This window comes from Terrapene carolina, unplaced genomic scaffold, assembly GCF_002925995.2.
Source record: "Terrapene carolina triunguis isolate 2854851 unplaced genomic scaffold, T_m_triunguis-2.0 Scaffold42, whole genome shotgun sequence".
In the NCBI taxonomy this organism is placed as follows: Eukaryota; Metazoa; Chordata; order Testudines; family Emydidae; genus Terrapene; species Terrapene triunguis.
Window position 1 is genome coordinate 7449512 of NW_020664393.1, and position 26872 is coordinate 7476383.

Consider the following 26872-nt stretch of genomic DNA (forward strand, 5'->3'; position numbering starts at 1 on the left):
CCTTAGGAACAATGTTTGCAGCTAAGTCAGTGAGTGTGAACCTGCAGCCCTTACTCTTGCAAAACTTGCACTGAAATATCAATAGGAGTTCTGCCTTCATAAAGACAGTGCAGGGTGAGGTTTAGGGTGGGGTCCTTCAATGAGAGTTAGCTATATGTTGTGGAGGGAGAATCAAGCACCAAAGTGTCTGAAATTCCTTCAGTGCTATCACTCACATTAATTCTGTGTATCTTGGAACATGCTGCCTAACACTTGTCTGTCTTTCCAAAACAAACTGCTGTAGAAAATACCAGTCCTAGCAAGGGTTTAGCCTGAAGGTCTCATCACAGAGCAATTATATCTTCAGAGGAAACTTTGGTTCAAAGTATCATTCTGTACTAGCAAAAAAGAAAAAGCACATCAGAGTGAAAATAAATCCTAATGTAATTTTTATTTTATTCTCACTTAGCAACTAAAATCAAAATATTTTACTTAAGCTACCAAAATGGCTCTGAGCCTCCCTACAGTTACATGTGATCAGTCTGAGTAGGAGGATGTTTAGAATTTGTCATGCTACTTGTTGGGCTCAGAAGCCTCATGAGGAAAATCCTCCCTGTAGCAAGCCCCAGTGAAAAATATCTGGAAAAGATGAGGAAAAGTAGCAACTCAGTAAAGGAAGCTAGAGTCAGGCTTTTACACATGCCATTGGAAGTACCACATGCTTTCTGAATCTTCAAGCATGCATTCACTAACAGATGATTTAGCTACTAGTCTCATTTTAGTGACAATATAATATTAACTCATTATGTAGCACCACAAAATTAAACTGAGTCCTCTAAGCACTATATGAATATGTTTGATAAGGATTCATAATAATCTGAATTGCAAGTAGATAAATTTACCTTACGCATACCATAAAGAAAAACAAAAATCCAAACTGAACAGGATATTTCCCAACAAAAATAAAATATTTATTATGAAAAAGTATCCTGTTCCAAAGATGTGCTAAAAAACACAAATCTATTATGGCCCATATCACAACATCACACAAATGCCTTCCAAGTATTTATCCTCACAACACACCTGTGAACTTGGTAAATATTATCCCCCATTTTACAGATAGGGAACTGAGGGACAAAGTGATTACATAATTTGCCTCAGGTAAAACACATGAAATTTTGGTCAGAATAGCAAATTAGTCCCAGAGCAATTCTGCTGTAGAACAGCTTAAAAAATTCTACAATGGCATCCTATTATGTATCCTCTGATGAACAGATAATTTACACACATTCATCATTTGCAAATCAATAGGCCAGTGTTTCCTAAGAACATTCGGTCTTGTTATAGGAAGAAAATAAATTTCATAGTACATTTATTTACAAACAGCCACATTCTTCTTTGTCCTGTGTAATCACAGATAGGGAATTATATTCGCATAAGGATTTCTTCACAGATATTAAAAGCAGAGAGCAGTAAAACATTAAATTATTTGCTAATTTATTCTAAAAAGAATCACTAACAAGGAAAAATGTAATTAAGAATATCACTTACACTCCACTTAAAACATGTATGGATTGTGTCCTCAGTCCATATCCAGTGTCTCTCAAATTGGAAATAATTCCTAATACATTAATACTGGAACCTTTAGTCCCAAAGTCTTTTTCACTGTACATTATCATGTGGGGGTTTGTGAAATCCTGTTGAAGCAAACAAAAATAAAGGAAAATGTAATAAAACGTTTCACTGCACTCAAGTAGCAAATATTAGATCTTCTTGGAACTTACACCTAGAATAGGTCGCAGGGACTGAAGCTCTTCACTGTAACCACCCCAATCTTTCCATTCCTGGTACGCGCCTTCTTCCAGCAAATACTGATGACCTGCAAATCCTGGTTTCTCGTAAGCAACCCAACTAAATATTGGGTGGGGGAAAAAAGCACATGAGAATGGAACCTTGCCACTAAACACAGAGCTGAATTTATCCCATAATCCTTCAAAACAACAACAATACTGAGCTAAGACAGGTGAATTATTTTTAGAAATATAAGGAACTCCTGAACTTTGGCCCTGTTGAAAGGAAGCTGTCTTTTTAATCAACCCAGACGGAAAAGGGTAAGTGAGATAAAATCTGAATAAAATAAAACCTTTTCCTAGGATAGATGAAATGAGGAGCCTTAGGTTCAAAGTTCACCACAGGGTGACTATTTGCTTGGCACACCAGAGAGGGAGGATCCCTTGTTCTCAGGGTGTACATGTACAGTACCTAGTGTAGGTTAGAGAAGCCTGTGGTGCTGCTCTAACCTACACCGACTGGGGGAGTGCGTGCTCTAGCAACTACCTCCTTTTTACTTATGGTGGAAATGGGGTAAGGTGGCAGCACAGGTGCTGGGGGCACCAGCCCTGCACAGCCAAGAGCTCCCCATACCAGGGGAAATCTCAGCTAGCCAGATCTGGCTGCTTTGTGATGACAGAGCGCTCCTAGAGGTCTAGAATGCACCACAGAATCTAGTTATTTGCATTGATCTAATCCAATGAAAGAGATATGAGGACAAAGACAGCAACTGTACATTGCATCTTATCTGGTGCAATTTCCAACACTGTGGTGTTATTATTTGCACCAGCCTTTCCTTCATTCTGCAATTAGAACTGTTTGTGGCATTTTCCTCTACTTACACTCCTTCCAACACTTTTATGGACCCCACTGATATAAGTGGCAGTGTCTTATTTCCTCCAGATTCTTCTTTTTGCTTTTCTTCCTCAATAAGAGTGAGTATTTCTGATTCCAGTTTCATGTGTTTCCCTTCGAAGAAAGGCTTCTCATAAATTATTACCTTTAGCAAAGATGAGATAAAGTGGCAGTTACTGAAAAAGTGCATTAGTTACAAGTTTTGACAGCAGATTGACTTTAGGTGCAAAGCACAAAATGAACGAAGGATCAGACTATGAAACTAATCGGTGGGTCTCTATACTGGCTCAGGGGTCTGCCCTAATATTTATTATCCAGTCACTGTATAAGTGAGTGCTGTGCCATCATACACGTAATTAGTGACTGGTAATCAGATATGACAAAAGTTGCAGTATCACTGTGTTTCAGCACCATGCATACACAGCCCAGCCACCATAGCAGTACTCATGACATCACTACGGTAAATTAGTTTGTGTGTGTTTGGTTGCCATGTTTAAAAGAGCTGGTCTCATAGTGATTAAATTAAATGTAATATATCAACTGTTTTTTTTACCTTTGGCTCTTCAATGGATTCAACTTTGCGGCCACCCTAAAAAAAATTACAAAAATAAAAACTTGTTTGTAATAAATATACATATGTATAACTATTTTACAAAAAACAGTCTTCTTTAAGATGACTTTTTTCAAAGTCCACAATATCAAAGTCAAGAAAATTAAACACTGATGGGTGCAATTAAGGATAAGAGTCCAAAGACCTTTAAACAGCACTGTATACTACTTTGAAAGTCATTAAATATGATGTTTTATAGTTTATTTTTGTGAATCTTGCAGAGTCTTGTGACACTAATGTTATTGTTAACATACTAGCTCTAATTATTTTACCATTTTCAAGGGTTTCAAGGACCTAATGTATGCTTCCTTCTTCTCCCAAAATGATAAGTTAGAATATTCACCAGGCTCCAACATTAAAGGGATTCCCTGGAAACCAGGTTCTTCAAAAATTAGCCATCTAGATTAAGACCAAAAAAAGTTAAATAGTTCAGTGTTTCTGAATTACAACAAACATCAATGTAATGCTCATACAGTATCTTACAACAGAGGCCATTACCCATTAAAAGAATGTAAATACAGGACCACATTTATCATCATGCCACCAGCCTGAAAACAGATATGTTACCACACACTTCTATGACTGTGCAGAGTCCAGTCTGGTCTGCTCTGGTCTTCTCCTGTCGACATAGCTACCACCTGTCGGGGAGGTGGATTAACTATGCTAACAGGAGAGCTCTCTCCCATCAGTGTAGAAGCGTCTTCACGTAAATGCTACAGGGGTGCAGCTGTACCAGTGCAACTGTACTGATGCAGCGTTTTAAGTGTAGACCTGCCCTCCCAATGGTTCTGCGCTTGTTTGCAGGATTAGGGCCTAAGGAATTTTCACAATAGTTAACATATGTTTGGGGATTTGACCCTGTGTTGTGTAACAGGAGTTTCAGGCAATGTCTGAAGTCTGGAGAGTCAAGCCTGTATTATTGTCTATTTATTGGAGACATATTTTTGTATTTAAAAATAGATTATATGGGTACAGAATTGATTTTTTTTTAGTGGGTTAAAGAAGATCCTCACCAACCTAGAGCCAGATTCAATGCAAATGCTATCCAGCTTTCATGACATCAGACAACTGCAGATTTTGTTTGTTTGTTTGTTTTGGTTGGTTTTATTTTCCCAACTATTCATTAAGAAGTTCAAATAGCTCAGAAACAAGAACCAAGTATTTTCACAATCAGCAGTTTCTTGGTTCCAAGCACAAAGTAGCTTTCCTGAATTTTGCCACACAGGACAAGTGACACGGATTAGTGAATGTTTTGTGGCACAGAGGAGTTCTTTACCAGTAAATGCAATCTCAGGTCTAACTGCAGATAACTGAGAAATTTTGGCTATTTGGCTCTTTACGTCTTTCCCAAAGTAGAGTATCTATACTGTTAGATTTGTCTCTGCTTTATTGCATCCTCTTCAACACTTGGCATAGAAAGAATACAGCATAGATTGACCACCTTCTTGTCCATTATTTGCATTTTTATAAAACCATTAATCATCACTCTCAGACAGTCTAAATGCAAGGCTTACAAGGATGCTTCCCCAAATTAGGTGGCGCATACTAACTTTGATATTTTAATACAGTTGCTGAAATATGATTGAAACTCTGGTCTTGATATGCTGCTGAAAGATCAAAACCATTATATGTCATTATTTAGTGGCATGTTTAGGGCACAGCTGGTTCGAAAATGATCCCTCCCCCCAGGAAAATTTCAACTGTTCAAGGTTTACACGGTTTTATTTTTGTGAACACCAACAACTTTTGGCTAAAAACCATTATGGGAACTGTAGTCCAGTTGGTGAAGCCAGCCTTTACAGCAGAATTCAGGCGTGAGGCACAACAATGGCATTTCCAAATAAAAACTTTTCGTTTGGGTTTTTTTTTTTTAATTTTTTGATGAAAAGTCAAAATTTTGCACAGAAAATTAATTATTTTTGAGAAAATGCTCATTTAGTTGAAAACCGGATTTTCCACCCAAAACAGTTTTGAGGGGAAATTTTTGAGCAGTCATAGTTTAACCCATAAAATCATGACCCATAAGTGTTAAAGATAATGAATAAATATCTTTAGTTTAGTGTCAACTTCATTTTAGAAATTCCAGTACATTTGTCCACAAAAGGTATAACATGGGCAGCATTACTATAAATGTGTGACCACACTTCCCTACCAATGTGTTTCAGTCCTAAAGTCAGAGTTCAGAAACTCAATCCTCGCCTTCTCACTGGGTTTACAGAAGAAGCTGAACTTATTGGCAGAAATCTCTCCATATAGGCCTGTCTTTCTTATGTGAAGTTGATACTAATTAACATGGGGACCATAGCAGGAAATTGGACTCTTCCATGACACACAAGAAATGACATGAAGATTGGGCACAGAATGAGGAAAAATATGACCCAAGCTCAATTTAATAAGGAATGCCAGCTCATAAATTTAAAAATGTAGGAAAATATAGAAGGAAAATGCAATACACAGCTTTAAGCTTTGTGATGCTTCCTAATATTCCTAACCCTTGAAATATCTTTAGTCATTGAGCTTCTCCAATGCATGTAGCCTGAATGTGTGTTAAATGGGAATTTTTGCACAGGAGCAAGCTTACAGGAGATTTTACTGACAGAATGTTCTTGGCCAATATTCTTCTGTTTTCCTTGGCTTGTATATATTTTAATAAAAGAGTTAGCACTGTCTATTTGCTCCTCCTGCTTGATCATGCAGTAAAGCTGAAGTCATGTTCAGAATATTATAATTTACCGCTATTGAAAGATCTTGACCCAACAGGTTACTCCACTGTAGGATCAAAACAATTTCCTACATATATGTATTGGGCCAAATTCTACCCTCAGATTGCATCTATGCACAGCCCCGTTTGGTTCAAGTTGGAGAGAATTAATAGTTTTCTTCATAAATTAAATCTAATGAATAGCATTCTTTAGTAAACGCTTTAAATAACTGAAGTGGAGTGAAATAGGTCCCCCTCAACACCAACACCACGCTACAGCAACTATTGCTCGTCTCACACGATTTTTCTGTTGGTCTTGCTTTCCAAGCTTTCCTACTTAGCCAGAAGACTCACTCTTGGGAATTAACTTTGCAGTTTGTCGTTGAGCCACACTGGACTGATACCTTCAGGACTCCGATCATAAGGATCCTATCAAGGAGTTGACTGGTATGCAGTACCTGGCTTGTACTGAAGTTTCCTTCAAAGTACCACAGCAGTCAGCGATAGTCATATAGCGCCAAACCAACATAGTCACACATTCCTATCAAGGACAACTGTACTATGTTCAATAATCTAAGACTAATAAATGTAGTCTTATTCATGTTCTTAAGGTATAAAATTAATGGTATGTTACAGAGATGCACTGACTTCAATAACGCAGTTAATCCCAATACTACAATGATTAATATAGTGTGTATATAGAGAGATACACACACGTTTGATTGCTTAGTACACGGGTTCTCAAACTTCATTGCACCGTGACCCCCTTCTGACAACAAAAATTACTACATGACCCCAGAAGTGGGGAATGAAGCCTGAGACTGCCCTGGGTGTGGGGAGGGAAGGCAAAGCCAAAGCCCAAGGGCTTCAGACCCGGGCAGAGAGCCTGTAGCCTGAGCCCCACCACCTGAGGCTGAAGCCCTGGGGCTTGGGCTTTGGCCCTGGGCCCCGGGCTTTGGCCCTGGGCCCCAGCAAGTCTAATGCCAGCACTGGTGACCCTATTAAAACACGGCTGCGACCCACTTTGGGGTCCTGACCAACAGTTTGAGAACAGCTGGCTTAGTATTTATATGTAGGATAGCCTTTCAAACAGATAACCTTTTAGTGCAGTGGTTTTCAACACTTTTTCATTTGTGGACTCCTAAGAAAATGTCAAATGGAGGTACGGACCCTTTTGGAAATCTTCGGCATAATCTGCAGACCCACAGGGGTTCACAGACCACAGATTGAAAACAAATGTTTTAGTGAGTGACCACATCACACCACGTGACCAGAAGTAAAACTGTATGTTTGCATGTCTGACTGCTATAACCAACAATTTTAAAATAAATTCCTTTTATATCAGTATATATACACACATAAAACTGTATACTTACATGCCCCAATGTACTTTTATAGAACAAGTCTTCTGTGTTGTGCCAAATATACCGGTTTCCTCAGTGTCATCAAAAAATGAAGTTACAATTCCCAGCCCTTCTGGTCCTGTATACAGGTCTATTTGGCAAACCCTGTAATCCTGGAAAAATGGTAATTCTGTAATTGTAGCATCATTTTTTATTGTTCTCATATAATTTATTGTAACTAAATCAGTTTTTAAAATATTTCTGCTGTTCATAAGCCATTTACCCTATTCTATCTCACTTACAGCTGTATGGATGCCTGTAAGTGAAATGTGGTGTAGTTGGTGGTTTTTCCTCTCTCCGTATGTTGAAATCTCTCCCAATGATTCTCAAATCTAACTTTGCATTCCCGACTTTTCTGACACCTGTGCAGGCATGCATCTCCCTTGGTCTCTTCTATATTTTGTCTAATTAAATACGAGGATAACACTAAAGAGAAAATTCTTTAACAGAACCCTAATTTTTTAAAAAGCCTATTTACAAATCAAGCATGCCTCCTTTTCCCTTTCTAACATTGTTACAGCTTATAGCCTATTTTGGCAACCTTCAAATGGCAAGACTTCTGAATGATATGTTAAAACACACATAAGAAGTTGTGTATGCTAATACCGTGTACATGAAAACCCACAATTTGTGTGGCTATAGATATTTGTTAATGCAAATCTGGGTTTGTGGGTGTGCACTAGAATGTGTGTAAATTGGGTGCACACACAAAAAATGTACGTTAGATACTATGTACTTACTGAACTTTGGAGATTTTATTTTTAATCAATTTGCAAGGCTTATACTGCATTTTAAATTTCTACTATGTTTTGAGGGATTAAGTAATGATAAATATCAAGAAGTAGGGTCTCCTTTCTCCCCCACCCTACTAGTGCACACTATCAGAGTTGCTACTGCAATACACCACCAATTATTTTAGTAACAACCCACAGAATCATTGCATAAGCTCAAATGTGTCTCAAACACCCATACTTTAAGTAATGATATGCTTGGTGTGTTAATAAATCAGTTTCTTGACATCAGAATTATTTATGCCAATAGAGGAAACAAACTCTGAAAAATATTTAAGAATTGAACAAGAATAGATTATAGTACTTGCCTTTACTACATGTTTAATTGAACCAATCACTGCGGGCTTAGCTGAGTTATATTCATCTTTCTCTTCAGAAGTATTTTCACCCCAAATATTAGCGAGTTCCAGTTCTCCTTCCTCCAGAGGAAAAGAGGGTCCTTCAAAATTTGGTTTCTCATATAGAATCCAGCTAAAGAACAGAAAATTTTCCCTTTCATACTTTTCATGATGACATTTTAACTAATCATGATTTTCTAAAAGATATGCTCTAGTTCAACAACAGCTATTGGACTTGAAGGAAGAATTAATTCAGAGAAGTCATATGTCCTGGGTTATGCAGGAGATCAGACTAGATTATTCCTTCTGGCCTGATAACCTATGATATATTCTCATTAGTATAGAGATTTATATACAATGCTGCCCACACTTTTTACGTCCAAATGTTGTTTATGTACAAAAAGCTTTCCCCCCAAAATATAAAACATTGCCCATGAAAAAGTCATTTAGTAAACATAAAGCAGCCATGAAACCAGGGTGAATAAAAATCAATGATTTTTTTTTTATTTAAATCGGATTTTTAAGGAAAAATCCTATCTAAAGATAGTTTTAAATTAAGATACATTATAGCTCAAAGATATCTCATCATGGAATAGGGATTATAAATTCTAATTCTATAGTATGAGACAATATATTCATGTAACGTTTAAGAAAAGTTTTGTAAATGAGTTCCAATAGTTCATGGATTAGGGACCCAATTTTATGGGGTTCCAGGGGCTTCTGTATAGATTATTTAGGTTCATCTTTCTATCTACCCAATGGGACTCAGCGCTAAGTCTAGAAGATACCATCAGAGATGCTTAGTTTTGCAGTTCTCAAACTGTGGATTTGTATCTCCAGTGATAACATGCTTGTTAACAGCAAAAATGTTTTTAAATAAACAGTATAATATATAGAGGTGAGAAATAACAGACCTCAACCCTATTGTCCCTCTGCAAATTTGTGTACACAGAGTCAATCCCTTACCTCTCTCTAAAAGTGCAAAGTTTCAAAAAGTTCAATGAATAGATGATTGTGGGGGGCACAATAGATCTGGACAAGGAGAAGAAGTCTGGAGATAAATATGAGAAGGGAGGGACAGGCAGTAGAAACAAAAGTGAAACTGTTTGAGCAGCATATTCCAGAAGTCTTGAGGTCTTTCTGAGTGTAGCCTTCATTGATTTGAGATCTACCATACCATTCTCTCACTAGAAGGGAAAACCTATAATGGCAGCAGGCCGTTTGGTTTATCTCATCTGTCTCTGAGTTGTGAATATGTATTAAGTTTATAACAACCAACAAGAATGCACTTTTATGTAGAAATCCATGATTAAATCGAGTCTTCCTGATTAGTGATTTAAATCAATTTGATTTAAATCAAATCCACCCTGCATGAAACACGAGTTTTCTATCATGCTGGGCTGCATTTACCAATTCTCCACTTAATAAAAGCTTCTAATAAAGCATCTGATCTAAGGGTACGTCCAGACTACCCGCCGTATCGGCGGGTAGCGATCGATTTAACTGGAATCGATATATCGCGTCTCATTAAGACGCGATATTTCGATCCTCGAACGCGCTCCCCGTCGATTCCAGAACTCCACCGGAGCGAGCGGCGGTAGCGGAGTCAACGGGGGAGCCGCGGCCGTCGATCCTATGCCGTGAGGACGGGAGGTAAGTCGGAATAAGATATGTCGACTTCAGCTATGGTATTCCCGTAGCTGAAGTTGCATATCTTACATCGACACCCCCCCCAGTGTAGACCAGGCCTTAGAGACTGAAATCTGGAGTAGAAACTGTTTATACTTCTCTACCTCTACAATACCATACCCTTAAGCATCAGCTTCCCATTGCAGTCTTGCTTTACTAAGCTATGATATGTGCTATCCTAACATTTACAGTTAAAAACCACGGTGCTTTCTATAATTAGCTGTTTAATAAAATGTTAATGCAATCTTCAGTCTGTCTTAAATAATCAAATGCAAAGAAATGCACATCATACTATTATGCCTAGGCAAAGCTGAGGCATGAAAACAATGGTGATCTTAAATAAATATACTAAATACCAAGACATAACAAGAGTAATAGTTAAGAAAGGACAGAAGCATTAACTCTGAAATTCTTTCCCAAATCAACTGATCAACTGGAGACAGTAAATACACCAAAAATTGCTGACATGCAAGTTACTGTCCTGTGTTCGTTTTTAATGTTTAATGTTCTTTTAAAAATACAAATACCTATTGGTGGCATTGCAATTTCATTAGAAAGTGCTTGACACTTTTATATTGGTGCAATCTGGGATGGTAAGAATACTTGCTTTAACACAACACTTTCTAGGTTCACACCTATGCCAGAACTTGTCTGAACCTCTAACTATGTGAAAAGATGCATTTTATTGTCTAAACTCCTCACAACATCAATTTGGTAATAAAATATAATGAAGCAATAGGATCTGATGGGATATGAAGCTTCTGTCTAATAATGCCACACTTACCATAAGGCGTGTTGTGAGGCATGAGGACAAAGATTGAGTGTCTTCTGTCATTGTGTGTGATGATATAGACAGAATGGTCATTTACTGAAGTTATTGCAAAAGGATTTGGTTAAGAGAAAATTATTTTGTAGAGGAAATTCTAAGTGCTTTCTAAGTGGTTTCCAGGACTCCACATCATGGCTACACTATATCACTGTGGTGTAGGGGTTTTTTTTATGAACAATGAGATAACTACTTTTGCATATGCTATGTAGAAAGGGATATTAAAACGAAAAAAGGAGGACTGCATGAATTTTATAGCAGAGTTAAACTGCCCAAAGGCTTTTATATTTGGTAATTAGTCCAATGTGTAAACTAAAGTATGCAAATTAGATTGCTTTTAAACACGGATTAGTGGTGTAGAAGTTGGCAAAAAAAATACGTAACTTGTGAATTACATATGTGTGACATCAAAAACAGCTAAAACTATTAAAGAAGAATTTGTTAATGAAAAAATATTGCATCTTGGCTGTTAGTGTGCCAAGTGTCCGTCTGGGAAACTTTAAGCAGACTGAGTTTTAACCTCTCACCTACAGTACTCCCCCCTTGAGGAAACAAAGATTTAAGAGCAATGCACACAGATTTTTAGCTGAAATGATGTCACGCTTTACTATGATAACCCCCCTCCCCCAGCTCTCAATACTGCAATTCACTCCAGTCAGACAGACCCTTGCACACTCCTGGAACCCCAGCTGCCTGCAGTTAATTCCATGCTACATATCATTGGCCTCAACCAATGGTGGGTGCAGAGGTCTGCCTTCAGGGACATGTAAAGACCCCGTCTACTCTGGATCAGCAATCATGTTTGCTAAAACAGTTGCATATATGGTATAAAACCAGCTCAGGCTAACCCAGTTGGCTGGACAATGGGCACAGTTTAGAGTTTAGAAGCCATGTACTAGCTTAGGAAGGGTCTAACATTAGAACACTGTTTCTTGACATGGTTTGGCCAAAATATAATGGACAATCAAAATATGGTTAAATTGACAGAGCTGAAATAGTACTGCAATGGAGTTACAAATTGGTTCTGCTCCCTTTGTTCCTAGCCTCATGGATATGGGGCAAAATCACATGGAGAAAAATTCCCATCTTACCATCCTCGGATGACTTTAACTAAAATCACTGATGACAGCACCCAAGAGCTGCAATCCAAAACATCATTAAAAACTTCTATACCATTCTTGTGAGAGTTTGATTCACTATATATCACCATCTGTATTAAAAACAAAAAAAAAACACCACAGGAGCATTATATGTCACCATTTTCAATCTAATAGGAAATAGTAGAAAAACAGAAAATATAAACCTTACCTTGCCAGGTCTGGGATTGATTTTATTTTGGCTGTTTCCTGAAAATGCCTGATAGACAGGGGAGAAAAAAATATATGAATAGATATTTCATACAGTGTATAATTTTTCCATTACAAAACAATAAAATAATTGTGTTCTCATTTGGTATTATTTAAATTGATTTTAATTTTGTTTCAAATTTCTCCTACTGTAGACCACTCTGTCACATGTACACAAATGTCATACTAGTTAAAGTGTTGCCTGTGGACCAGGTACCCTTGAAAATCCATCTGGCCAGCTTTCCAGATTTTCCAAAGGTGTTCCCACAGACCACTTAGAAAATTGGGGTTGTACTGGAATTACAGAAGTATATGCTCTACAATTAAAATGTTTATTCAATAAAATGTAAAATGTTTTTTGTATAGAGATACTATGGAAAAAATGCAACAAAAACTATTTTTTAAAAAGTATATACAAATATTGGAAAGATTAGATATGCTGACATAAAAATATACATTTAAAATAATCAGCACAATCAATTTTCTTATGGACATCTTTTAGTTATAAATGTGGATTTATAAAATTACAAGAATATGTGATAACACGAGTAGACTAAACAAAATATGCCAGACAAAACAGTCAAACTACACTGAGTTAGAAAACATACAATTTTAAAAGCAAACATTTTAAACCAATGTTGAACTAAGTGATAGAGAATATGCAATAAAGCTGTGGTTATATATTGTGTTTCTAAAAAACAGAAGAAAATGTTAAATATTTTTATTTATTTATATTGCACTAGTACCCATGGACCAAGACCCCATCATCTTCAGCAGTGGACAAGCAAAGAACAAAACGACACTCCCTGCCCCAAGGAGTTTACAATCTAAGTAAAAGACAGCACACTACAGATGGATACCGACAGACTGCGAATGCAAGGAAACAATGGGACAATGCTGGTGAGCATGACAGGCATTGGTCTCAAAACACCAGCTGCCTAACGATTGCTCATTTTTATAGGCATCATCGTAATGAGTTGAGACTGCTACTGCAGGACTGGTTTTCTAGCTTCTGATTAAATTCCAGTCAGCACTTGCCCAGTTTTTTAAGGTCATTGTTTGTTGCTGTCCTTATATTCCTTTCCTTTACGATGCTTATTAACTTTACTATCAAGCTTAGTCAAGAAAACATGTATAATAGGTCCACTTCATACAAATAAAACAATTTTCTCTTCCTCTCCTAGGGAAGATAAAGTAAAAAAGGCCCCAGTCTTTCAAAGGGAGAAGTATGGAGTCCTATGAAATCCATGGGAGTAAGTTTCATTTTTTTGCAGGATCAGGACCCTATGCTTGTCAAAAACATTTCATTTAACCCACGGGCAGCAGAATAAACACGGATGGGTAAGTAACCATTGAAATATCTTTAATCATTGAGCTTCACAATTTATTTTTGAAATCATCCCATTAGAAAAGATCAGAGCAAGAGCCCCTTCTCCTCACAATGTAAATCCAAACTATTGCTACACTCAAACTAATCTGCAGTCTTGAAACATTTGACAAAAGTCTCAACTCTGGTGGGAAGAACATGCAACCTTAATAGTGCAGGACAGTGCTTTCTGTTTCCTTGGGAGAGGAGAAAGAAAAACAGCCTTCCAAATGTCCCAACCTACTATTTTTTTAAAAAAAGATTAAGAACTGTGGTGGATACACCAAAGGGAGCAGAAAAATTATTCAGTTTTGAGAAGTACTTCCTGGTTTTCTGTATTCTCCCTCAATTCTATACACCATTTTGAGGGGATTATTAAATTTGGGAGCTCACAACTCCGCTACTCTCCTTCTTTCCTACCACCTACTGAATGTACTTTGCTTTTTTGATATTGGTGGGGAATATTTTTGAATATTAGAGGTCTGTAGCAATAGAAATAGTTGTACATTTATTCATAGTTCAGACAGCAGTAATGTGAGTTGATCCTAACATATAGTGCAACAGAACGTTAGTCAGGGAACAAGCAGGTCTGCCCTTAAATTAACTTTAAAAATCAAGTTAATATTCTGTGTGAATGCTTCCCATGAACACCCACCTGTGAACAGACAAAAGGACTTCAATATCCAGGGTTATTAATCAAGCATCTTTCACCATCACTACCAGACCATTTTTAAAGTCTCCTTAAAAATTATGACTACTGCCCTAAATATGAGGAGTAAGGAGGAAAAGTTAAGGAAGCCTGACCCATTATCTCGGCAGCAGTGAAATGGCCCTGAGTCTTTGGGGAGGGAAGCAGTGAATATCAAAAGGAAGTGTATGTCTTCAAAAGTCTACAGAATTGGGCAAGAAAACAGGAAGTGTTCTACTTATTTACAGATGTAAATCAGAACAAGCTTTATTTAAAAAAAGGGAAAGTGAGGATTCAGAACAGAATGTCTAGTGTTTGATTATTATTTATTAAGATTCCTAGGATAAGGATACATTGTAGAAACATCAATAAGGGCCACACACACACACACACACACACACACACACACTTCCACATTTACCCACTCTTCTAAACTCACAATTTATGTACTTCGCTACGTGGAAGGAAAAACAAGTCAAATTGTGTGTACTGAAGATAACATGAAAGCTGAATAACTTTTCAAACCAGTTAGAAGAATTGCAACATACTCACCTCTCCATCTAGAAAGCCAGAACGGATATTTGGTTCATATGAGCTAGACTTTAACAAGCTTGAAAAATTTTTGTCAGTGCTTCCATAGTTTGGCATTTGTGAATTTAATTCTTCTTTTGCATCTCCTGTTTGCAAATATTTTTCCATGTAATTTGGAACTTTTAAACCTGAAAGAGACTGAATTGCAAAATCAAAATGAAAGAGTTTGTTTTGTTTTTTAGCAGCCAAGCAGGGTTTCATAAGGTTTAATTTTCTGAATTATTTAGTTTTATTACCTCAGAGTTTTGAGGCATGTCAAATGGTCTGGCTGCATCAAGTTGTAAAGCAGGCATCCTTGAGGAGTCAGTTGCAAAAGTTGTTGTGATAGTATTTACTGAGGTTACAGAAGGAGTAAACACCTTTCCTTTAGCTGTAGATGACAGCAAGCTTGAGAAGACAGCGCTTTTTTCCAGACGGGACCTCTTAATTTCACCATCCGTACTATCCCTGTTCTGCATTTTAAGTTGTAGGGCTGGTGCTAGATCTTGTGTTTTTCCTCTCTTTATTCCCAAACCGAATGTAAATACACTGGGATCAAATACTTTCTCTAAGTTGTCTTCATGAATTGGAGGCATTGCAAAATGGGGTGCAGGGGAATTTGGAAGCTTTGGCCTTTTCTTCTTCTGGGGTATGCAAACTGAGCTGTCTAGGTTTTTGATAGTTTCAGTAAACTTTTTCATGTCAGAAGGGGAATCAGAAATACCCTCATCTTTACCAGGAGAAATATTACCAGTGTTACTTGGGCTTTGCTGCGTATTGGTAATATTTTGCTCTAATGTTTGTATGTTTTCTAAATTGCCTTTGTTACACTGCATGTTTGTAGAGATTGGCTCTACTGTTTCTGTCTTTTTGCCTTCATTTTGTATCTGAAAAAGCACATTCTGCCCTAATTCTGATTCTTTGGAAACATCAGATTTTAGGGGACATTTATCATCTTTACAAGGAGATGAGATTTCTATGTTTGATAACAGTATTTTTTCGTCACTTTGGTGGGATTTTGAGCTTGCATTCATTGCTCTATTAGCATTATCTTTTAAGATTTCATTTTTGTTGAAGTCTTGTAAAGAAGTCATAGGTAACAAACTGTCTTTATTAATAGTGGTAGGTTCTACATCTGCTTGTCTTAAAGAGCAACCATTAGCATCTGCTTTGCTTGTTTGGTTAAACAGCGATCCTGCAACTTTTCCTTTCTTAAGTTCTGCTGCCTTTTCAACCTCCTCATTACCTAACGTTCCTACTTGAGAGCCTTCTTCAGGTTTGGCCTTTATTTCTGCTGAGCCTTCTTTCACCCGTGACACATTTTCAGGTAACTTCTGGTGATTGTTTTGCTTATTAATTATTTTATCAGTTTGTTCATATTCCTGGGGTTGTTTTCCAAATTTCAGCTTTGCTCTACCAACAAATGTATTTGATACGGTGTTATCTTTCAAAGCAGGGACATCAGAGGGTTGCTGGCGCTGATTAGCACGTTTATTTTCAAACAAGGAAATTTTGTTGGCAATGCTGCTGTTAATTTTATTAACTGGCTTTTCAAGAGAATTGTGTTCATTTTCTAGGTCTTCAAGACTTTTAGGAGCTTTAAAATTCAGTTCTACATTCTTGGGTTTGGCAGGACTGCAAGAAGCACAATGAAAGTTATTTTGCAATGTATTCTTAAGTAGAATCATTGTACTAATTTAAAAATAAGAAATAAAACACAGTTTCATAACAATATATTTTTCCAGAATCAATATTCAGTTTAAGTTACAATATTCCAAAAGCATTTCATAAAAAGAAAGGAATAATAAGTGTGCTACAACAGTAACCCAAAGTCAGGAACAATGTATTTCACAATGTCAAACATAGGGTTGGGCTGGTCCAAAAATAGCTGACTAGTCAAATATTAGTCAAACATTGTCAAATAACATCAAATATGGTCATATATTTGAAAGCACGGATTTATTATAATATTAACAAAAAAGAGTAAGACTTTATGATCTTTAATAGGCTTAGCTTTAGATAGGTACTTATGCCTAATTACGAAAAACAAGTTATTTAACAGAGTTAATTTAATTCGGGGAAAAATGAGAAACGCAATGAAATGAAGTTCTGAAAAATGCAAGAATGGCATTATGATGCAATGAAAAAGGTAGGCCGACACTTACATCAGGGCATTCTTGCTGGAATATTGGACGATATTTGACCATGGTCAAGTAATAGTCAACTGATATTATTTGACTAGCTTACCAAACTTAGAAACACCCCCCCCACACACACACAAAGTTCCTAACAATATTTCGTAGATAAACAAAACAGTGTATCAGATAGCCAAACACTGCAGAGGATTTCAACTATTTACATATCTCAAAAGTCAAAGTTTAACAGTGGAGACAATTAATTGAATTCTTTTTTATAAGTCAGATACATTTTTAGTGTAAACCGAGGTGGGCTGTTGAAGAATTAATTTATTTTACTATTTTCCTTTTTAAACTTGGAATACATTGAAAGAGTCATTTCACCCAACCTTTTTTAAAATTTGAAATCAACCAAAATTATTACTTGATACCCAAAAATCATATTTTCTGATTTATTTCTCCCGTAAATATACCTGTTAAACTGGGTAGTAAGAAACATTTTCGCCCAATTATGAATTTTGTTTGGTAATTTACAGTGATGTCTGAAAAGTTTTGTTAACTTCTGTTTCTAAACGCAAGATGACAAATTTGCAAGGCCAGATTCTGAGGTGTGCTTCTTAGGAGGTGCAGCCTGGGCAGTCGAGAGCAACGGCTTTACATCACCTTTCTGACTCCCAAATTCTTGGTTGGTCCAAGGCCCCTTGATTATGTTGAACTTTCTCTGGGGCTGGTCTAATTCATGGAAGCTTCACTCAGCTGTCTATGGGCCATCCTGCAGCCCAGAACAGCCAGAGCCGAGTGCTCTGGTCCCACTCCATCCAGTGCACTCTACGTAAGGGACTGCAAAGGAGATGGCATAGGGCTGTTATGCTGGCAAGGAACCTCTTCGCAAAATAGAGGAGGGTGGGGAGAGAAGGAATTCCTGGCAGGGCAGGGGGAAATAAGTCTGTTTTCAGGCCCTTTTATGCTGCAGGAGCAATGTAAAGAGGTCAGAACACAGCAAAGAATTAGGGCATAAATCTTCAAAACTTGTCAGAGTGGTATATTAAAGTGTTAACTGACCCATTCTCCCCTCAATGATTGTGATCTGTTCCCTAAACATTACAGGGAGTTACACGTATGCACTGATGAGAGAACACACAGTGTGTGTAAATGCACTACATGAAGTCTGGCGATTGTGGGAGACCACCGATCAGCTCCCAGCAGGCTCTTAAAAAAAGACAGGTGAGGTCTATAGATGATAGGTTGGCATACACTCATGCTTATCTGTTGGGATAGAATACTATTCACTAAATTGAATAGGAATTGACAGAGGTGGGAGTATAAATGAGTTTATGTGGACAGCCTATATAGCACAGCAAATGTCATCTCTTTTGTAAGAAGTCCCTCTACCAACACAGGCATACTGATGACAGAAACTTGTTCAAATATGATCACAACTAGAAGGTACATAAGTTTCATCACTGTAGACTCAGACTTTAAGGCCAGAAGGGACCATCATGATAATCTAATCTGACCTCCTGCACATTGCAGGCCACAGAACCTCACTCACCCACTCCTTTAATAGACCCCTAACCTCTGGCTGAGTTACTGAGTCCTCAAATCATGATTTAAAGACTTCAAGTTACAGAGAATCTGCCATTTACACTTGTTTTAAACCTGCAAGTCACCAATGTCCCATGCTGTGCAGGAAGGTAAAAACCCCACAGGGTCCCTGCCAATCTGACCCAGGGGAAAATTCCTTCCTGACCCGAAATATGGCAATCAGTTAGACCCTGAGCACGTGGGCAAGACCCACCAGCAAGATACCTGGGTTAGAATTCTCTGTAGTAACTCAGAGCCCTCCCCATCTAGTGTCCCATCACCGGCTGGTGGAAATATTTGCTACTAGCAGTTGATGGTTGCCTACATGCCATTGTAGGCAGCCTCATCATAGGGATCATGAGAGGGAGAGATAGCTCAGTGGTTTGAGCATCGGCCTGCTAAACCCAGGGTTGTGAGTTTAATTCTTGAGGGGGCAATCTGGGGATTTAGTTGGGGATTGGCCCTGCTTTGAGCAGGGGGTTGGACTAGATTACCTCCTGAAGTCCCTTCCAACCCTAATAATCTAGGATTCCCCTCCATAAATTTATCAAGCTCAGTCTTGACGCCAGTTAGGTGTTTTGCCCCCACTGCTCCCCTTGGAAGGCTGTTCCAGAACTTCACTCCTCTGATGGTTAGAAACCTTCATCTAATTTCAAGCCTAAACTTGTTGATGGCCAGTTTATATCTATTTATTCTTATGTCCACACTGGCACTTAACTTAAATAACTCCTCTTCCTCGCTATTTATCCCTTTGATGTATTTATAGAGAGCAATCATATCTCTCCTCAGCCTTCTTTTGGTTAGGCTACACAAGCCAAGCTCTTTGAGTCTCCTTTCATAAGGTTTTCCATTCTTCGTATAATCCTAGTAGCCCTAATAGAACATTTGGCAAGCAGAGAAAAGAAATGGTTAAAACTTAGGGACCATTCTAACTGCCCCCTAGGCAGGCCGTATTTCAGCAAGAACAAACTGAAACCATGAAAACCACTTGGGGCTTGTCTATGGTTACAGCACTGCAGTGGTGGCGCCGCTGTAGCGTTTAGTGGAGATGCCACCTACGTTGACAGGAGAGGTTCTCCCACCAGCGTAGGGAGTCCACCTCTGAGAGGAGACAGCTATGTCAACAGGAGAAGCCCTCATACAGCTTTATAAGCAAGATTCTCCAGATATTTAAAGCTTGTCTACACTGCAAATTAAAAACCTGCCGCTGGCTCGGTCTGTGGGGCTGTTTAACTGCGGTGTAGACTTCTGGGCTCAGGGTGTAGCTCAAGCTCTAGGACCCGCCTATCTCGCTGGATCCTAGAGCCTGGGCTTGGACACGGCAATTAAAAAGCCCCACAGCCCAAGTCAGCTGTCACGGGCCAGCCGTGGGTGTCTAATTGCAATATAGACATACTGTTAGACACAGTTTTTTGCTTGCCTATAGCTAGTGTTTCTTAAATGTTTGAAAGCTGAGTTCCCCTTCAGGAAAAGGAAACCAATAGTGCCCTCACCTCCTGCAATTGTTGGAAGACTAATTTTAATGTATACATCTTCCATGTCCCCCTCCCCTGGCCAGTGCTTCATTCTCACACCCTACACTTTGGGCACTTCTGGTGTAGTTTTCATAATATGATCCTTCCTTTCCTTTCTTACATGCTTTGATCAGCACTCAATTTTGACATTTAAAGTATTATTGAGCACATCTGAGTTAGAACCCATTGAAATAAACAAGGCAGTTAACTCCTCACAGGTATAACTGCAGGCTCACTGCAATTCAGGCAAATACCTCTGCCTCAGTTAACTTTCAAAATGTGAAGCATGTGTTTCTTCGCAGCAACAGGTAGAAACCTCTCTTTTAAAAAATGAAAACAGACTCTGCAAATAATTAAGAGGTCTGTCTGTGCACCCCACATCTGAACTTTTGAGAACCCATTCCCCCAAAGAGGAACGTTCTGTACTTTGGGAAATGCTGCCTTAAAACATGAGGCACCAGTTAAGGTATACTTTGTATTAAAATGGGACAAACAATGCCATACGTAGCAAAGGTAAAAAAACCAAAACACCTGGCTCATTGTTGGTGTGCTTGAAATATATCCTTATGTGGGGAAGAGTGGAAGATAGATTATCCACTCTATCATGTAAACCTGCCTCCTACACTCATTCAAGTCTGGCTAATTCATACAATTCACTAAGCAGTGCAACGCAGCCTGGAATTCACTAAACCTGCAAACTGTCTGCTTGCCAAGTGTGAGCAGGTATAATGCCTGGTCTACACTAGGAAATTAAGTTGGTATAATTATGTTGCTCAAGGGTGTGAAAAATCCACACCCCTGAGTGATGCAGTTAAACTGACCTAAACCCCCATGTAAACAGCACTAGGCTGATGGGAGAATTATCCTGTCAACCTAGCTACTGCCTCTTGGGAAAGTGGACTACCTACCCTGACAGGAGAAGCCCTCCCATCGGCGTAGGCAGCGTCTTCTTTGAAGTACTACAGCAGAGCCACTACAGCGTTTTAAGTGTAGACAAGCCCTAAGATGAATACCGGTGGATTCCCCTTTAAAGATGACATACTGTCTACAACAGAGCAGTCAGCCTGAAGCAAGCAGTTAGACCTCCCCCAATTTAGCCATATAAGGAAGGTGACTCAAATAGGCAACATACGGCAAACATGACAAGCTTCACAAATTACACTGATGCCAGAACATCAGAGACTGACACAAGCAAAACAAAATTGTGTGACCACAGACCTGGCTAATTTAACAAATGGACACAAATGCAGGCAGCTACAAACCAATGTTTGAACATCACCTATGAGAACTGAGGCCAAGACTTGCATTAAGAATATCAAATAATTGCAAGCCTCAGGTCTTATGCTCTGATAGTGATGTAGTATCATCCTAAATTTAGCTCTAACTTCATTAATGGTAGACTCAGGTCACTTGGGCCTCAAATTATAGCACCTTTTAAAAGGTGCTATAATAGAATAAGGAAAGTATCCTAGATTTTAAATATCCATATTTTGTAATGTGTGGAGATGGGGGGTGGGGGGGAGGGAGGTTAGCTACCCTTGTTTGCCAAAACAATTTAAAAGACAAAAAATACTATCACTACTTGTATGGAACTGTCAAATAAAAAAAACCAAACACACAAATGTTTTTGCTATCTGTAATGCTTCTATAGCAGCATTTAACTATTCCCAAATCTTTGCAGACTTTGAGCATAACGGTGTAAAAGCAAGCATGTTTTGGCATTATAAAATACAACTATATTGCTAAGGTTTAGTTTCATTTGATAGGTCAGGGGAAGGTGAATGTGTGAAAATAACTGCGGTTAGTCAAATAGAAAGGGATAAAAAGTAAACATTTAAAAAAAATACTTCATGTCTTATTAACTTTTAAAACTAAAAACACAGCCCTCTGAGCTATGCAAGGTAAGTTTCTTCTTCTGTCTAATGTAATGTGTGGGAAAAAAGTCTCTTTGTAATGAGATTGCCAATCTTTTTTTCCATTACACATCAGTTTGATACACGCCTAGTTTTACAATTTGCATGTTCTGATTGGAACATTTTCAAATTATGACCTGATGAATCTCATCTGGTATCTTAACTATCTCAGCTGAAGTCAGCTGCCTATATAAAGTGTAACATTCACTTGACAGATGCTGTTACAGTAATGTATAACTAACAGCAGTAGTCAACAATCTCACTATAAGGCCATGTCTATACTATCACTTATGTCACTCAGGGGTGTGAAAAAACACACCCTCCTGAGCGACATATGCCAGTGGTAGTGTGCACAGTGCTATGTCGGTGGGAGAGCTTCTCCTGCCAACACAGCTACCGTCGCTCGTTGGGGGTGATTTTATTATGTCGACGGGAGATCTCTCTCCTGTCAGCATAGAGCAGCTACACGAGAGATCTTACAGTGGCACAGCTGCATCGATACAACTATGCCACTTTAAACTCTCTAGTGTAGACACAGCTTAAGAAGCACAAGAGACTTGATCTTGCAGGCTATTGAGCATGTCCTACAAGACACTGAGCACCTTTGATGTCAGTAGAAGTTAATGAGAGTGGCAGGTGTACCATACATCACAAAAATTAGGCCTTAGGTGAGATAGCTCAGGTTATTCATTCAGCAAACCTGAATATTTATCGATTAGAAAGCACACTCATCCCCATCACCAAGTTCCAATCAACAATAACCAAGACAAGGTGTTTTGTTACCCTGCTTTTTAATGTCAGGGTCAAATTCTGACAGTAAGCATTGTAGGAGATATTTTACTTTTCAACACCTTGAATTCAAATTAAGCATCCATCTAACTGTAGATTTTGCTTTTCTATTGCTCTGATACAAGAGTGACTGTCACTTCATAATATAATATGGGACACTGTCAACTTGACTTTTACTTTTAATACTGACACTTTTAAAAATTCCACTTTTTGACAGTACAATTTTTAAACAGTATTGTTTTTTCACCTCTCCAGCTGATGTTTATAAGGGTCTTTCACACAAAGGAGAAATTAAATGACTATACAGTAGCATGCAGTGAAATGGACTACACACAAAGTTGTCAAAAGCACAAAGAAAAACTGAAAAAATACCATTTTTAATAATTGTTTTAAATTAAAGTAATCCGTAAGTGTTACTTGTTACTACGGTCCATACAAAATTTGATAGAAATGCATGATTTTCAAATTCTCAGTGTCATTTTTAACTGAGAATAATCTAGATATTTAGATAGATATTTAATAAGTGCTATATGAAAATGTATTGATTTTGTCAAGGTAAAAGCTACAATGAGCAGTCAAATTAAAGTATAAAATTACTTACAGGCTAATTTTTGTTGTAACTGTAGATCTGGAAACATCCAAACATAAATTTCTCAGCTTTGTGCTGTCTAAATCAGAATTTGCTTGGTTTTCGGTGGATTTGCCTAGTTCTCCATTCTGAATCCCTTCAGTACGCAAGAGCGCTCTTCCCTCAGAGCTATTTACACGTTTTGCTGCCTTGGATTCAGTTTTCCTTTCAGAAAGTAAAGAAATAGTGTTCTCTGTGTCATTGGGAGAGGAAACTTTGGAGGTCTCTGCTTTGTTTTCACTAGTAGGTGCAGATACCGCTCCCTTTTCCACTGAAGTACTTTTTGTTGTTGGGTTACCTTCTGTTGCTGCCACAGGTTGTATAAACTGCTTTTTCGGTAAAGAATCTTTTACCGGACTCTTCAAACTAGTGGGAGAAATAGGGACTGCATCAGACTGGTTCTTTTTAAATGATCTTCTCCTGAAAGGGGATGAAGTTGGGAGATGCTGTTTGCTTTTCTCAGATTCGGTTTTAGGCAGTCCCTTGTGGTTAGATCCGATTTTTAAGTCCTGGTTACTCAAGGTAGAAGAGTTCCGTTCAGAAGTCTGTTGAGGAGATTTAATTTTTCTTTCTGAGTTGGTTAGCTTTTCTGAAACCACATCAGAAGGAACATCACCAAAAGCAGAATCTTCTTTTGCAGTATTCTCAGTCTGATTTCTCTCTCCATTTAGAGTCTCACTAGATGACTGAGATTTTCTCCTCTGTCTGGATCGCCTAGTAACAGATTTTTTATCCATTGTGTCTGTGTCACCCCAAACTTCTCCCGACAGAAAAGTCACAGATTCATTAAAAGGTGTTTCTTCTGTTTTACTAAGATAGATATCTAATGTTAGAACTCTAGCAGGATGTACGTGCTCAGCTGATTTGGATTTCAAACTGTGTGGCAATTCCTTTGACGCTGCATACTCAGGTTGTGCAGATCCTTGCACATTCACTAGTGGTTTATGATTTAATATGTTCTTTTCTAAGTCTTCACTAGATAAATTATTCAAACTTCTGATGAAATCCGGTGTTGTGGAATTAGTAATGTCTACAACAGGCTCTTCTTCTAGTTCCAATGTCTCCACTGTAAGGTCACTTTCAGAGAATGTGTTTTTTATTGTTTCGGTGCTACTGTTCCAATCAGGTGACCACTCAATATCGGAAAAGACTTCCTTGCCGCTCCATGCTGTAATAATATCGTGACTCAAAGGTGTTACTTTCTCACAATATTCTTGTGTCTCTGCAAGATCATTCCAACTTCTTTCCTCCTGCACTTGGGGAATTGTACATTCTTCTTTCTTTAGGTCTTCACTATCTATTGATTTCAGTGAAGCTGTATCCTTATAAGGAGAAACTGATTTCCCACTTTTAATATTTGGACTTGTAGAGGGTTCTAGTGAATTTTTGGCATTTTTTCTCCTCCCTGTACTAAACAAATTTCCAAGCTTTCCCAATACCGGTTTTTTTTTGGTCTCTTCTTTGGAAGACTCCGGAGACTGTGTTTTGGACTAAACAAAATCAGAAAGAAAAAAAAAGTTTGATAATGTGAAGGTATTTCTTCAAACATATTATTAATAATCATTTATATGTTCCAAGAGATAGCAAAGAGGAACTAAACTGTTTATTAAACAGTAGGTCTTCTTAGAAAAGAAATGCTTTACTTTTGTTTTATATATTGTTATACAATTCTTTTCTAATTGCACACATCTTGCTTTAATTTTATTGGTAATATAAGTCTTAAATCTTCAAACACTTGTGCACACACTTTCAGTTTGTTCATCAATGTGAAGATAGGTTCATAGATTTTTATGTCTGAAGTGATTTATTTCCATAGCAATTTTGCAAAGGAAGTTTAAGTTATTACACAGGAAAAATATTACTAGCTGTGTTATACTGTGGTCCAAAATGTACCCTCTATTAAAATAGTGCCAGACCATTGAGTTCAATGCATATTAGTATAAGTGACCGAGGGCAGATTTTAACCCTATGAGTTAAATTTTACCCTATACGTTCAAATTAATTTATTTCCTGTTTGACAGGTTATCTAGAGAATTCCAGTATATTTACAATATCTGTCAGTAAGTTACAAAGAATATAAACACTTTAAAAAGCAGGCATAATGCACTGGAAAAATTTCAGCAATCAAAATATAACAAACATTTTAAATAATATTTCCTGTCTAAACTGATTAGTGCTACACAAATCAATTTTGTTTGCTGAAAAATTAGAACAAAATAAACAAAGACCCTTTCACAATATTAACATAATCTAAATCTTTTCACAGTAAACTGTGTATATTTTATTTTTAAATAGACTAATATTTTCTTTATAGCTAGCATTGGAAGGATTAGATTTTTATCATTTAATGTTGATAAACATTTATTTCACCATACACAAACAAGCTGATGAAAATATTTCCATCGATAATCAAAGTTTACAGATAGGCAAAATAAGAAAAAATGCTGCTTGAGAACTTAGAGTTTGATTTAAGGCTATTTACCTTATATATTTTACAATTTATGTTTTAATTGTTATAAAGTTTTAACTTTTTGAATCTCAGCATCTACTGCCAGTAAATAATTGTCTGACCTCCCCCCATGATTTCCCATAACTGAAAAATATGGATTAAAATAAAAACAATTTTTAGCACATGATTCTGTGCAACTGTGAAAATTTAAATCAATAAACATTGAAAAAAATCTTAACAGCAGCATCTGTCAAAATTAAACAAAAAATATAATTCTGACAAGCCTATTCATAGCTAAGTAAAGTATACATACACTCAGTGAAAAATGAGGTTGCTCTGTGGCTATGCAAAGTGAGATGTCAAGCATTGTGAATCACTGTCCCTAAGGGAAACACCTGAAGCGTACAGCTCATGTTATTTCTCCCTCCCCTCAACATAATGTTGAAGCCATGGGAGCGGTACACAACTGGGGGGATGTAGATCGAAGCAGGGCTGGAAGCTCACCCACGTGTCCCCAAAGGCGAAGCAAGCTGCACAATGCTCCCCTTCCTTACCGACACGCGACCACTGGAGAGAAGGGGCAGCACGAGGTTTTCAATGCACAAAACGCCCGGCGTGCCCGGGTCTGCGCCCCACGCGGACTTTAGCCCCGACTGCTGAGTTTACACGGCACAGGGTCCGTCCTCTGGCATCCCTGCTCGCAGCCAGGTGTGGGTGGAGCGCACACTCATCCCTCAACTATGCCCAGCTCCTTCCTGCCGCTGATAAGGGCAGGGAAAGCCAGGAGACAGCCGCCTCGCCGGCAGAAATTTGTCTATCAGCCCCTTACCCCGCCACCTCTTAGCCCGGCGGCCCGGCCCGGGGACCG

General features: G+C 38.0%; 1 protein-coding gene across 1 annotated transcript in view; it reads right to left on the minus strand.

The window, feature by feature from the left end:
• Positions 1–24307, minus strand: part of CRYBG1 (crystallin beta-gamma domain containing 1) — a 60362-nt gene extending 36055 nt beyond the window's left edge. The window contains exons 1-12 of the mRNA XM_024208952.2: positions 23529–24307; positions 15250–16627; positions 14975–15151; positions 12331–12378; positions 12114–12232; positions 8478–8640; positions 7352–7491; positions 3547–3673; positions 3218–3253; positions 2652–2809; positions 1764–1890; positions 1531–1676 (exon numbers count right to left, since the gene is read on the minus strand). Of these exons, the coding sequence (XP_024064720.2) occupies positions 1531–1676; positions 1764–1890; positions 2652–2809; positions 3218–3253; positions 3547–3673; positions 7352–7491; positions 8478–8640; positions 12114–12232; positions 12331–12378; positions 14975–15151; positions 15250–16627; positions 23529–24292 (3383 nt within the window). The 5' untranslated portion in view covers positions 24293–24307. The remainder of the gene's footprint in view (positions 1–1530; positions 1677–1763; positions 1891–2651; positions 2810–3217; positions 3254–3546; positions 3674–7351; positions 7492–8477; positions 8641–12113; positions 12233–12330; positions 12379–14974; positions 15152–15249; positions 16628–23528) is intronic.
• Between the last annotated feature and the right edge of the window lie 2565 nt (positions 24308–26872).